General features: G+C 43.2%; 1 protein-coding gene across 1 annotated transcript in view; it reads left to right on the forward strand.

Annotated features, from left to right (window-relative positions):
* Window positions 1-345: 345 nt before the first annotated feature.
* The window catches only part of ARPC2 (actin related protein 2/3 complex subunit 2), a 29,148-nt gene continuing 15,003 nt past the window's right edge, over window positions 346-14,490 (forward strand). The window contains exons 1-5 of the mRNA XM_032354775.1: window positions 346-440; window positions 658-739; window positions 8,506-8,540; window positions 9,865-9,977; window positions 14,267-14,312. Of these exons, the coding sequence (XP_032210666.1) occupies window positions 666-739; window positions 8,506-8,540; window positions 9,865-9,977; window positions 14,267-14,312 (268 nt within the window). The 5' untranslated portion in view covers window positions 346-440; window positions 658-665. The remainder of the gene's footprint in view (window positions 441-657; window positions 740-8,505; window positions 8,541-9,864; window positions 9,978-14,266; window positions 14,313-14,490) is intronic.

Raw genomic sequence — 14,490 nt, forward strand, 5'->3', positions numbered from 1 at the left:
GAGAGGACAAGGGCGGGCTTCTCGCGGCGTCTCTGAAATGACACGACCGGAAGGGTGGAGCTGGACCTCTGCGACAAGCGGGAGGGAGGGGCTGGACAGTGAGGCAGGCATCGGAGAATGACAGCCAACAAGGAGACAAACTTGCAGGAGAGGGGGCTGAGGGGTGGAGGGGCTCTGCGAGAAAGTGAAATGGACCCAGGGTAGGGGTGGGGGTCGCGCATGCGCCAGCCCAGCCTCCGCGACGCCCCTGCGTGCGCGTGCACGAGGGGTCGAAGCGGAAATGGCGCCGCGGGGCCGCGCGTCCGGGCAGCGAGCGGAAGTGGGTGTGAGAGCGGAAGTGGCCGGCTGGAGCCGGGGGCTGGGCGGGGACCGGGCTTGTCGGTGAGGCGGCAGCGGCGGCGGCGGCGGCTCGGCAGGCGGGTTCAGGCTTCGGGGGCCAGGTCGGTCGGGTGGGTGGGTGTCTCCACAGCGAGTGCGTGCGAGGGCGAGCGCGCGTCTTCCCCTTCTCCCCCCACCCTGGTCCCTCTTCCCTTTCCCCTGACCTCCTACCCCACCCAACCCCCCTCTTTCACGGGGCAGCAGGGCCGCTCCCTCAAGTCCTTTCCTCCCTTACCCACCCTCACCCTCCCTTGTTTCTCCTTCCCCTGCCCGGGGCAGCCGCCGCCATGATCCTGCTGGAGGTGAACAACCGCATCATCGAGGAGACGCTCGCGCTCAAGTTCGAGAACGCGGCCGCCGGGTGAGCGCGCGCTTGGGGCCGGTGGGTGGCGGGGGAGGCAGAGTTGACCCCCGCTGGTCCTCAGTGTCGTTCAGTCCTCCAGACTTGAAGGGATGAGGTGGGAGACCTGGCCGGGTGTGGGGACGGACCCGGCCGGGTAAACGTGGGAGGCTACTGGGCGCGGTGGGGTGAGGGGCAGAGATGCGTGGGGAGAGGCTCGGAGGAAGGATGCGGAAGCGGCGAGTGGACCGGAGCGCGCGTGCCAAAGGGCAGGAGACCTGTGGGACGTGAGGGCAGCTGAGGCCGGAACTCCGGGAGGATCCCATTGCCTTCTGGAGGGAGCAGAGGATCCCTTCCCTCTGTATTCCCCGTCATTGTTCTGAACCCCAAGAAAGCCTGTTTGGGATTGGGTTGGAAGGAGTTTTCAGGAATTTCCAGGACTAGAGGAGGGAAGAAGATGCAGGCCCAGATCCCCACCAGCCTTCTCCCTCTCCAGCCCCACCCCCACCTCTTCATCTAAAGATGCTGGAGGCTAGACTGAAAGCACACCCAGTCTTGCAGCTCAGAAAAACGCGACTGGTCTGGTTTCCCTTCCCCGAAACCTGCTGTAAGACACTCTGGCCATTTTGTTAATATATTTCTCAAGCAAAGCTAAGTCTCCATATCCACACCCTTCCTTATCTCTCTCCTGAGGTTATAATTCTTTCTCCACCCTTTTATCTTTTAAACTCTTATACTATACAAGACCCCTGGTCTGTGATTTTTAATGTGGTAATCCTGGCCCAGGTACACATTTACAAGCATCCAAAGTCTATAAAGTTCTCAGATAACCTTTATTTACCATTGGCCTTTTTAAAGGTAGGTTAGCACATATTTCCAAGGCTGCCTTCTCTGTGAAACACAAGAATCGGTAGAAAACAACCTCCTACCCCAAAGCTGCTTTGCTTTTCTGATATTTAAAATGTGAGCCAGGGACCTGGTTTTAGCTTCTAATTTTTGGTGACCTGTAGCCAGTCCCTTTGCCTCGTTTCTCCGTTGCGAGGCTGGGGCTTTGCCTCTTGGTTGCACAGTTTAGGAAATGAATGCAAACTTTCTGGTGAACTGGGAACTAGTCATAGGAAAGTCACTGCTTGGAGATCTACAGAGGGGAAAGGATTGGTGCAGGGGAACTTCTAAGTGCTCATAATGAACTTGTGGTTTGGAGTCATTAAATAAAAATACTTCTAACCCACTGCCTGAATTGAACATATTTTGTCTCCGATCTCTTTTATAAGGACACAGATGTTAATCTGTAAAGTAAAGCATGGTTTTCGTTGAAGTAAGGCTTACAAGAAGCCTGTTTCCTGCTTGCAGTTGCTTATATTTTAAGCTAACTTACTTCTTCAGTCTCACTTACCAGTCCCTTTGCTTTTTAAATGTGTGAGTGAATCAGCTCAGAGTCTTATTTTGGGTGCTTGCTGGGTACTTTTTTTTGAGCAGTGTAGCATAGAGGAGGAAGTTAAATTAACTTCTGCATTTTCATAGCTGAACCTGTTAAGTGCATTCTCGAGTCCAGACTAGCAAAGAATGAGACCTCGGTGGTTATAAGCTGATCTACAAGATAAATGTCTGTTCATTTTCAAGTAGAAGCATGCCTTGTAGTGTAGAAGTATATTCATATCTATTTGTGATTCCAAATAAAGCCCATCATCCGGAACAACAGCTCTTTAACTTTTAGAAAATTAAATCTTACAAAGTACTGTTTCAGAGGAATTAAAATAAGCACTCAAGTCTGGAAGCGCAAGTTAGAACTTCTAGGACATTTTTTAACAAATATATGTTACAGCGATGTTGGTTATTGGGCAGGGCAGCAAGTTTCGGCTTTTACTGTGGCTGTCTTCCCTTTGAAGTGTGACTTTAAGTAAGGGGACTCAAAACATACTCTGCTGAAAAGCTCTCTGTAAATCTTTGAAGAGACCCTGATAGCAGGCCTGGAGGTAGGTGGGATTGCAGATCCCACCCATCAGAAACTGGCTTCTAGGCCTGCTGTGAGTTTCCAGGCATACAACGTGAGGCAGCAGTGAAGTAGTTAACGGATTTATTGAGGCGCATGCCTACTACACTAAAACTTCCAGCAAAAAATGACTAGTGTGATAATCACAAACATTTATAGGATTCTACCAGTGCTCAACACCAAGCAGAAACAGCGAAAGGAGGCTCAGAAGGGCACAGAGGAGCTAAAGGGTGAGGTGTGTGCCAGCCGAGATGGCAGAGAGACATTAATGAAGGGGAGTAGCTTGGAGGAGAAATCCTGGGAATTGGAAAGGCTTTGCCAGTGCGCGAACCTGCTGGGAGAGGGCAGCTGCCCCGGACTTTACGCTTCTCAGAGCAAACCTGTTGGGGGAAATCACGGTTCTGAGCAGCCTCTTCCAGAGTAAATCTCATAGCTCTGTGGTGTCCAGTATAATAGCCAGTGGCTACATGTAGCTAGTTAAGTTTAAAGAAGAAAGTAAAATAAAACTAAAATCCAGTTCCTCACACCAGGCACGATTCTAGTGCTCAGTTGCCACATGTCTCTGGTAGTGGCTATATTTGGACAGGACACATGTAGATCATTTGCATTATTGCAGAAAGTTCTGTTGAACAGCACTAGCACTGTTGCAGCTACTGAAAATGCAAGCGTGAGATAGTTTTAAAAATAGTTTTGTGGTATATGCTTCAGAATACAGTTGCAGTAATTTTCCTCCTGAGGGTTTTTTGTTTTTTTAAATGACACCTCAGACCATCCTGCTGAATCCTCTTGCCTGTGACATCCTACTAAGAGTCTAAACTTCTTTTGGGTAAACAGTTGTCAAAACTGTTGAACATTTAGGCATGATCACCTTTTAATTTGGAGGCAGTTCGGACAAAGCCTAAGATTCATTCCCAACAAATTGCTTTTTATTGTTTTCCTACCACACTCCTGGGAAAATGGCTTATTGGAACGGTTCATATATCGTCACAAAATGGTAATTATTGGTAAATTGTCTCATTAACAGCCTACATGCTAAGAGAATATGCTGATTAAGAAGCTGTGCTCGGCACTACCAATAAACTCGCACAGGTCTTGTCAACAGCATTGCCTTTTCATTTAGGAATTCTTACCCAGATGCCCAATTAAGACAGATGTAATCGGGCAAATTAATTTAATTTTTTTGTTACTGTGTACACTACAAGAACCTCAGCCTTAGAAGGTAGCCCATGAACTTAGAGCCTGGAGTCCAGAATTGAGGAAATGCTGTCACATGCGAATTGCTGTTGCTTTTAAGTGCATACTGGCTTCTTGCCACAGCTCTCCATGTTGTGGGGGCTCTGTGGTTATGTGAGGGGGAGTGAAGCTCAGTAAGCAAGAGGTGCCAGTTGGGGTGGGCAAGGACTGTGGGAGGAGAAATTTGAGAAAGGAATAAATTAAATCTTGCTGATACCTTGTTCTCATTCCTAAATATGCTGCATGTGTCCTCAGGGAGACAGACTGGTTTGAAGTGATTTGGAATTGGGACATTGTTCAAGAAGCATCTAGAAGAAATGGAACGGTCTGGTTGGTCTTTGTACAAGTAGTTACAGTTGTATAGGCTGTCTGCCTTCTGACCTTGGCACCACTTTGTGCGTGAAGCCCCAGAGCTACACTCCACGAAACGGATGACTCCTTAAGGGCAGGGCCTATCACTTTGGTCATCTTTCTTTCCCAGCATCCTCACTGTGTATATGGTTAGCTCAGGAACTAATTTCTTGAAGGAATGGATGAAGCCAGGTGGAATGAATCTTAATTTCTTTAGGTGCTTAATTTATCACTATTCTGATATTGCATGAATCAGCTTTTTAAAAAATCACTTTTTTTTTTTTTTACAAGAGATTTTATTTATTTATTTGACAGAAAGAAAGAGATCACAGGTAGGCAGAGAGGCAGGCAGAGAGAGAGGAGTAAGCAGGCTCCCTGCTGAGCAGAGAGCTCAGTGATGTAGGGGCTGGATCCCAGGACTCTGGGATCATGACCTGAGCCGAAGGCAGAGGCTTTAACCCACTGAGCCACCCAGGCACCCCATGAATTAGCTTTTAGATCATCTTTGTTCTCCATAGTTTGAGTCTGGCTTAGCAGAGAGTAGGGACCACATTTTTTAGTCTTTGCTCGAATAGGTTGATGGGAGCCCTATAGGGGAATTAACCGCAGAGTGATCAAAAACTTTTGGTGAGATAGCAGAATTCAGTAATTTTTCATTCAGCTCATAGAAGGGGAAAATAGAAGAGGCACATAAATTCCCAAATGGGGAATTGGATGCATTCAGGAGTAAAAACTCCGAAATCCTTAATGAGAAAAGAGGATTGGAAAATACAGTTGTCAGGAGTTCTTTATTGATTGGTGACATTCTAGAAACTTCCTTGGGAAAAGAAGAGAAGAAAATTTTTCCTAACGATTTTAAGAATAACTTTCAAAACCCATCTGAGTAAATTGAATATATTTTAGTGTTCTGTGCTATACAGTCAGTAACCCTGAGGACTTATCTAGCTGGTTTGTTCTAGGATTCTGGACATTACAGCACTGATACTCATGGGGTTCTCTCCTTGTAGTGCTGACCAGTTCCTGATTCTGGGAGTTAGCATAATCCCACAACTTCTCCCAGCTGTGACTTCAAAGTCTGGTGTTTTCTGACTCCACCTAAAAGAAAAACTAATTCATCAGTCACTGTCTGTGATATTAGACACTGTGCTCTAAGCTTTAATAACATAACTTCATTTGATTTCTGAATGTGCCTATGTGACAGCAGTTCCCATTTACAGTTGAGAAAACAAGGGCTTTTGGGAGCTATGGAGAGAGTAGACGTAATGCATTAAGCACTGTGCGGATACCCTTCACTGGTGACTTTTCTAACCTTACGATGGGTCACACACACAACATGGTATTTGTGTGGCACATTTGAGTGAATGGTCTAGCCTAGAGATCCTGCTATTGGACTGCCCTGAGGGCTGTGAGGATCATTATCTCAGCCTGTCTGTAGCTTAGTCACAAGACACTGGTTGGGAAACTGTCCTATACACATGTCATCTCAATTAGTCTTCACAACAACATTTTAATCTTCATTTTCTAGAAAAGGAACCTGAAGGCTCAGCAGTATCTGAGCAACATTGAGTGTGGTTTATAGCCAGTAAGTGACAGGACTTGAGCTGAATAGTCAACTCCGAAGAACTTGATTTTGTGCTTAAACTCATTCCCAGCATCTGAAACTTTAGCAGATGGTAAAATAACAACAACAAAAAATACTTAATCCGTTTATCTTTTCGTTTTGTTAAAGTGGTACACTTTCCCCCAGACCAGTCTTATTCCCTTCTAGCTCCAGGGTTTTAAAGTAAGTAACAAACACCTGGTCTTGGAATTGACACATCCTGTTTGGTATATTTCACTCTTGATCTGGTCTCTTTGTTGGGCACAGAGTTTGTAACTCCTACCTGATCTCCAGAAGACTCCTTTGGCCAAATGCGTTCCTCTACAGCCTGTCTTCTCTATAACCTACTGTGCAGCCATAAAACGTAAACTAAAGTATTAATGGTGGTGATTTGACAAATATTCCCAAGTCAGGCAACAAACCTTTTAGTATAGCTCTTCCTAAGCAACTTCTCCCAATGGGGATTTGTCCTTAGAGAACTTGACAACCTAGAGAAATTCAGAATTTCAGTTAAAATGTTTATAGATTGGGAGGGATGGGGCTGGGTATCTCAGTTGGTTAAGTATCCAGCTCTTGATCTCCACTCAGTTGTGACCTCAAGGTCATGCATTTAGGCTCTGGATTGGACTTCACGCTGGGCATGGAGCCTACTTTTAAAATTTTTTTTCTTTCAATGTTTACAGCTTAGAACCCTAAGGCTTTTTTATTTATACCTAATTTTTCTCCATCTTTGATGGAGTAGGAGAATGAAGAGCTCACTCCTTCCTTGGCTGAGTTAAAGCCTAAGGATTTAAAAAAAAAAAAAAAAAAACCCAAAACCCAGCAACCTACTAAGTGACGCCATGTGGACTTTCACAAGCCTCCACCCTGACGTTTTGGCATAGCCATCCTTCCCAGGGGAAACAGACTTCGGTGCTTCCTGCCATTGTGCAGCCTCTTCATGGTTCGTGCAAGTGAGCCTTAGATGAATGTTTATTCTGCTTCTTGCTTTGCTCTTGCTTTTTAGAGGTTGAGGAATTGTGGTTGGCCATTCATTGTCTTTGTCTCCTGGCTGTAGTTTCAGACAAAAGGTCAGAAGCAATGGAAGGTTTCATGTCGCTCTTTTCATTATATTCTGAACTCACTGATTCTCCATAAACCCATTCAGTGCTTTGATTCTTAGAGTCTCCCGGACTGGTTTTCCTAAACCGGACTGATTTTCCTAAATCACGCACGGATGGCTGTGCAGGAGTAGAGTGGAATCTGTATGTGACTTGTATCCGTTGATTTTTCAGCAGGGCTAGCACTTCATAAAAACCAGTTTCCTGGAAGAGTAACTGTGTAGCATCTGCAGCACTTTTTAACATGCATACACCACCCTGTGTTTTCCATTATTTCCCAGCAACCCGAGAGGGCAGCTCAGTTGTGGTTCCCTTACAGGTAAGGGAGCGGAGGTAGTATAAAAAAGATGTACTTGATGGTGAGGTCTTGAGCAAATTAGGCAAGGATAAATGTGGAAATGTGTGTGTCTTGTTTGTTGGTCCATAAAACAAAGTGGAATCATTGGAGTCCTAGGTCATTAGAGATAAAACCGTGGAGTCTTATTTTGTTTCCTACCATTGGGCTTTGAGGAGAAGTGGGGAAATCCCATAACGTTGCTTTCATGGGAGGTTAATTGACCATTATTGTTTATAGCTAGGATGTATGTCATGCCTTCTAGGTAATAACTCAGCAGCATTTATCAAGTGGAAGTTTCTGTACCAGGCTGAGCTGGGCGCTGCACAGAAAGTATCAGGCCATCGGTGTTGCCTTCCAGGATGAGTAGTTTGTATCTGTTCTCTTGCTTTATCTTTAGCAGTTCAGTGAGGTTGTATTCTCCAATTTTATAGATGAATTAAGACGTGAGAAATTCAGGCGTGCAGGTGTTAATTGGTCTGAAAACATGGTCCTGATGAAAAGCTAAGGCTGGAACCTTGGTGTCTTGACTGTCCCCAGCGATTTTGCAGTGTTATTTTGTGCTCCGCTTTCTATGTAAGTGCAGTGCAGGAATTTCAAAACAAAACTAGGGTAGAACCAGTCCGAGAGGGCTTCATGAAGGAGAGTGGTGAGAACTTTGGTGACGTTAAGGGAGAGGGAAAGACGTGTAGGAAGACTTACAGATTGTCTTTGAAATGGTATAGAACTTCCTGTTTTGTTTTATTGCCTGGAATTATCCCTTCTTTAGTGGATTAAAACCATTATGCATTCTGTTTAGCAGAATGTACTACCTCCACGTCCGTCACTACTGTCCTGTGGGAGAGACATTGATCAAAAGATGACATTTTATAGTTCACATATGCAAACATACATATCATAGTGTTAAGGAATTCTGAACTAAGCACCAGCTGTAGCAGAGATTTGACAGCAGCTAGAAAACAAAAACTGTCTGTCCTGCCGCTTTTCTGTGTCCTCTTAAGGAAGCCCAAAGGTTCAGGTACATGAGAAAATGAGTTGCAGTCTCAGGTCAGCAGTAAGCATAAGACTGGTCCTGAATGTTCTAATCTGGAACAGAGCTCAGGAGTCTGCAAGTCCCCTTGGGGACAAGCAGCAATACAGCTATCTTTATTGAAGGACTGTTCTTTTGTTTTGCAGTAACAAGCCAGAAGCAGTAGAAGTAACATTTGCAGGTAAGTGTCCTTACTTCATCCCTTTTAAGGCACAATATAAAAATAGAAAACTCATTCCTAAAATACGTTTGGAGATTTGGAGTACTGTCCCTTGATTGTCAAGTCTTCTCAAGGTCTTTGTTTTAGATGATCATTTTGTGGATTTATGGAGCTATGTGAAGTTACTTGCTGATATCTTAAAAGTTGGGGCTTAATGTTGTGTTATAAACTTCAGTTTAACTTGGAAATATTAAATTACTGCCTTCAAGTAGCCTTCATCTCAATTTGCCTAGCACTAGAGTAGTGGGGAAACATGGATAATACTAGAGGCCTGTTCAACAAGTCAGAGAGAGGTTACTGTTTTCTAGTCCCTATAAAAAATTAGCTGTTGATACTACTCACTTGCTTTGTGGACTTTAAGGAGTTAAACAATCACCCTCTGTAAAGTGAGGGTACCTGACTAGATTTTGGAAAACTTTTTGCAGCTCTGAAGTGCTGTGATTGGAGACCAGGCACCATCCTTGTCCCCTCCCACTAACCAGCAATGCCAGATCTCCCTAAAGCGATGGCCCTCAGCACCTGGTTTCAGGAACTACCCAGGGTTAAGTCCTCTCTGTACTGCAGGAAGATAGAAGCCAAAGAGAGGGGGGCCTGGATATAAATTAGAAGAAACTTAAGAAATAACCAAATGCAATGTGGGGGCCTTGTTTGGATCTAATTCAAATAACATGACAGTATTTTAAAACTTTTTTTTTTTTTTTTTTTTTTTGAGGCAGAATATTTGAACACTAGACTGGATATTTGACATTAAGAAGCTATTCTTAAACGTTTAGTCATGGCAGTGGTATTGTAGCTGTGTTGTTTTTTTTTGTTTTTTTTTTAATTCTTCCTTATCATCTGGAGATGCATTCTGAAATATTTATGGATGAAATGATGTGATGTCTCAGATTTACTTTAGAATAAATCATTGGGGTGACATCTAAATGAAAGATTGGCCATGTGTTGATAATTGTTGAAGTCACATGGAGCAGGCTAGGAGTCTATTCTATGTTCTATTACAGCTTCTTTAAAATATATCACAACAAAAGCTTTTTAAAAATATATATATATTTTTTCAACACCAAGCTGTAACAAAGGTAAGAATAGCTTTGTAATTTTAGAAGAGAACAAAGAGATCAGTACGTGACAGTTCTGTCCCAGTGTTTTTGCTGACTTTCTGCATGGATTTAAACATACACCTGCTTCCAAGGAAGACCTCCTTGTGGCCTATAACAAGGTTGGCAGTCACCTTGAGATCTTATTTCCCATTTCCAAGTTAAGCAGTTTTATTTACATTCCCTCATAGATTTCGATGGAGTCCTCTATCATATTTCAAATCCTAATGGAGATAAAACAAAAGTGATGGTCAGTATTTCTTTGAAATTCTACAAGGAACTTCAGGCACATGGTGCTGATGAGGTATGTTCCACATCATTTTCCTTGGGTCTCTTGTTTCCTCTTCACCTTACTGGCAGCTTGCCACTCCTAGAAGGTCTGTGGCAGTGACCACTCTGGACGGCTTGCTCACCTAACCAGGGACTCTCGACCCATATTACAGAGAAGGGTGTTTTTCAGAAAAAGCTTTGACTCTTTGCTTGTTGTTTATTACTCTAGAAAAATAAAGATGTTCCCTAACCAATGAAACCCAAAACAACTTTAGTTCCCAAAATATGCACCAAACAATACATTCTTAGACCAGTAAAAAAAATAGCTGTCACAGGGCACCTGGGGGGCTTAGTTGGTTAAGCATCCACCTCTTGATCTCAGCTCAGGTCTTGATCTCAGGGTCATGAGTTCAAACCCCACATTGGGCTCCACGTTGTGTAGCCTACTTTAAAAATAGCTATCTTGGGCGCCTGGGTGGCTCAGTTGGTAAAGCAACTGCCTTCGGCCCAGGTCATGATTCCAGGATCCTGGGATTGAGCCTGCTTCTCCCTCTGCTGCCACTCCCCTTGCTTGTGCTCTCTTTCTCTGTCAAATAAATAAATAAAATCTTTAAAAAAAAAAAAAAAAAAAAAAAGGCTGTCTCAAGACTGAGATGGGTTCCATTCTATTTCTGTAATATTGTGAAGTAGGTATATAGCTCTGGCCTTTGAAGTTTATGGTCTTAATTTCTCATTCTGGAAATTTAGGTACAAATCTACCCTTTAAATTTTTTGATTTAAACTTCCTTAGAGCTGGCTGCTTCAAGTTTCTCTTCTTCCTTATAACTACCATAGGGGAGATAAGAAAGGTTGTCCATGCATTTTGAAATTCTTGGTGGCCATGCCTTGTTTCACTAGCTTCTTTCTATAGCTTAAGTAGCAGGTTTGGTTCCTGTTGAACTGTATTTGCTCTGGGGAGAGCCATTTATGGAAGAAAGAAAATGCTGTTACACCAGTGTGCATACGTTGTGGTTGGGTCTCAAAGCAGGAAGTATGACTCAGTTCCTCAATCAGTTTTCAGATATCTTTTAGTTTTAACAAGCTAGGTTCTCCTAATCTGGTGAATGAAGATATGGTCATTTCTATTTTCTTTCTGATTAAGAGCTTTTGAAATAGTTAAAATTTATGCAAGAAAAGGCTGTTTGAGAAAAAAGATCAAAATCTATCTCAGTAATATTTTGGTATAAAAACTAAAATTGATATTAAACAACTGTGATCCCAAGGCCAAAAGCAGTCATTTCTTTTAGTTATTCCTATGCATTTGATCTGTCCCAGAAATTCAGGGGAAGAGCCAAAACCTTTTCTGAATTGCCTATTCAAGGGAAGAGGAAGTGTCTAGAGAATTTGTATTCGGGGTGATTTTACCTGAAAGAAAAGATTCTGGAGGAAGACCCAGTCTCATAAAACATAAGGATCATTCTAGAAAAGTAGCCAACTCCTCTCTTTACCAGATTAAAACCAAAAGGGAACAAGTGACTATTATAAAGTGGCCCCACTTCTGATTTACCATAAAATGACAACCTGAAAAGAATTGTTAAAGCTTTGAACAGACAACTCAAAATTGTGTAATTGTTCTCCACAAATAGTCCTCTCTTTTTAAGATGCAGGCCCAATGATAATAATCTTTGGAAGGGAAAGAAAGCGTTAGAGATAGATTTCTTAAATCTCCTTTCCAGTCTGTGCCTTCTGCACTCTGGAACTCCCCAACACAGTGCTATTCTGGTAGCTCCCACAGGGTCAGAGAACCAACCCCACCCGCCCACGTAGGTGGAGCAAGTAACACTCAGAGCTTTGGAGCAGAGTGCCCGGTGCATGGCTCTCTGGGTTGGTTAAACAGTGACCAGCCAGCGATAACCAGAGGAAACTTGCTGCTTTGCCCAGGCCCTTTTTCAAGGCAGAAAGCCTCTGCTGCTAGGGCGGAAAGGTCTGATGGTGAGGACCGATGGGCTCCACCCATCTCCTGGTGTCAGATTGGAAGAGGGGGCACTCGGTGGAAAATGAATCATGGTTAAAAGTGCAGGTGAAATCAACAGGGAAGCATTGGCTGGTTTTGCCAAGTGGAAGGAGCAGAGGAGTGAAACGGTGTAAGTTTGGCTCTTGATCTCAGAATATTAAGCTTGGAGTTAAACTAAATCTTCAGAGCTATATTTTTTTCTTCCACAATCTAATTTCCCCTTCCTCCAAGTACTCACAGTCCACCCAGTGCAGTACTGTAGCTCAGAGACCACATGCTAGTTCAAATTCTGCTGGGATGTGCCCATTATTCTTCCCGCCGCCTCAGAACTTTAGAAGTGGTATGTAGGACACCTGAAGGTGAGATCTCTCTGTGCCACCAACAAACTCTGTGACCTTAACCTCTCCCTTCAGTTCCTCTTCTGTAAAAGAGACAACCCTACAGCGGCATTATGGTCACCAGATCGGAACTGCGGGTGACATTACTTGTTGTTTGCCTGTATATGAACCAGTGTGCCCACACAGTCAGAACTGAGGCCTGTTCTCTTTCCATCGTTTGATATATAGATAGACAGAGAATTTCTTCCAGCTGTAGGAAAGTGGTGACATAAATGTGTGGAATATTAAAGAGTATTTAAGAACAGGAAGTAAAGAACTTCACTGTGTGATAATTTTTTCAAATAGGCCATACGTGGTTTGCTGCTGCATATTTATTTATTTATTTTTAAATACCTAGAGGGTGCATTGAAAGTAAGATTAGAAGAAAACCTCAGAATTCACTTGGCTCTGTTTACTCCCAATCCCCATACGCAGGCATGAGTGGGCTCAGGGCCTGCTCGCATGGGGCTCCCCTCTAGGCTGCCTACACTTGGCGCTGCTTTTCTCTGGTTGATGGAGTCCTGTAAAACCTGCATGTGTAACTCCTACAATTAAAACAAAAGTTCATGCTTCTGTTCACTTTTAATTTGGTAACTTGTCATTGATGAAGTATCCTTTTTTTTTTTTTTGGTATCCTAGAAAATTACAGAGGATCGTGAGTATGTTTGTGGTGAAGTAGTGTTGAGAAATTGACTAAGTATCTACAGACAAAGCTCGGTAGCCTGTTGTACTGCTGTCACATATATTGGCCTCTGTTTTCCTTTCTTGTGGAATAGCAATGACACCTTCCCTCCCTAAATGTGTTTTCAGTGAGGGTTAAGAATAAACCATGTCTGTTTTGCCTCTTAAACATATAAATACTACTAAATACCAAAAATGTGACTAAGTTCTGACGGCTCTAATGTTTACACATTTTCTATCCTCAGATAGCTGCTTTTTTACTGCTTACCATAGCCTGTATAACATTTAAATCTGAACTGGTCCTTCCAGAAGGTTTTTGTTTCTCAAACTGTCAGCCTAGGAGCAGTTTGTACCAGGTGAAGCAGTCACTCTGACAGAGAAACAGGAAGGTGTATAAAGGGCTCTTGTTTTATCATTTACTCCCCAAAGCTGGAGAGGAGCCAGTAGCAAGTATTTCAGGGTATAGGCAGGCATTTAGAGAGTACAGCCTTCTGTGGACCAACCAATATAAATAAATGGCTATGTGGTTCAGTGATCTCTTGTCTTTTGTCATAAAACCGATGAGCTAAATAATTTTAAGGCTTTCAAGATAAGCAGGCTGACTGGAATCTGTTCCCAGCAATTCTGCCTTTATCTCTTTACTTACCTGGGTTACTGGTTCGGCCTGTACTTGGTTGATAACTAACATAATCTATTCTCACTTGGGTTTGGCATCCTTTTGCATTCTTGAAAACAAAAGTGATTGTGTGTGATACATGGTCGGGAGGAGAATGGAGAACGTAAAACAGGTGTGACCAACTCCTAAAAGTTGAAAGATGAGCCTGGATTGAGAAACAGATCCTAGATTAACCTTCTGGATTTTTTTTTTAACAAGGTTTTGGTTTTTCTGTTTTGTTTCTAAGATTTTATTTATTTATTTGAAAGCGAGAGAAAGAGCATGAGTAGGAGGGAGAGGGAGAAACAGGACCCCCCCCCAGCTGAACAGGGAGCCTGGTGAGGGGCTCGATCCTAGGACCCTGAGATCGTGAACTGAGCTGAAGGCAGGTGCTTAACCAGCTGAGCCACCCAAGTGCCCCTAACCTTTTGGATTTAATCTTCACTCCGTGAGTGACTGGCTTGGTAGCTCAGATGTATCTGCTTCCCCTTGTATATCCAGTGTCCCATCCACCAAATGAAAAATTCTGATTTAGAAGGAGCTTGGCAAATATAGTGCTTTAAAAATAATGACATTATCATGACATTTGGATTAACATTTGTTTTTGTATTTTCTAGTTATTAAAGAGGGTGTACGGGAGCTTCTTGGTAAATCCCGAATCAGGTATGTAGTAATGCAACTAACTGTGGGGTGACATGGATAGAGACCTGTCCTGTTTGTACTCTGCTTTTTTTTAACCAAAGCATTTCATTTAAATACTGTGCATTCTACAAATATTTCTGCCTGAGCCCCGTTCGCACTTCAACTCTCTCCATAAAAATAGCTTGTAAGGGACTTTGCT

The sequence above is a fragment of the Mustela erminea genome, chromosome 8, assembly GCF_009829155.1.
Source record: "Mustela erminea isolate mMusErm1 chromosome 8, mMusErm1.Pri, whole genome shotgun sequence".
Taxonomy (NCBI): Eukaryota; Metazoa; Chordata; class Mammalia; order Carnivora; family Mustelidae; genus Mustela; species Mustela erminea.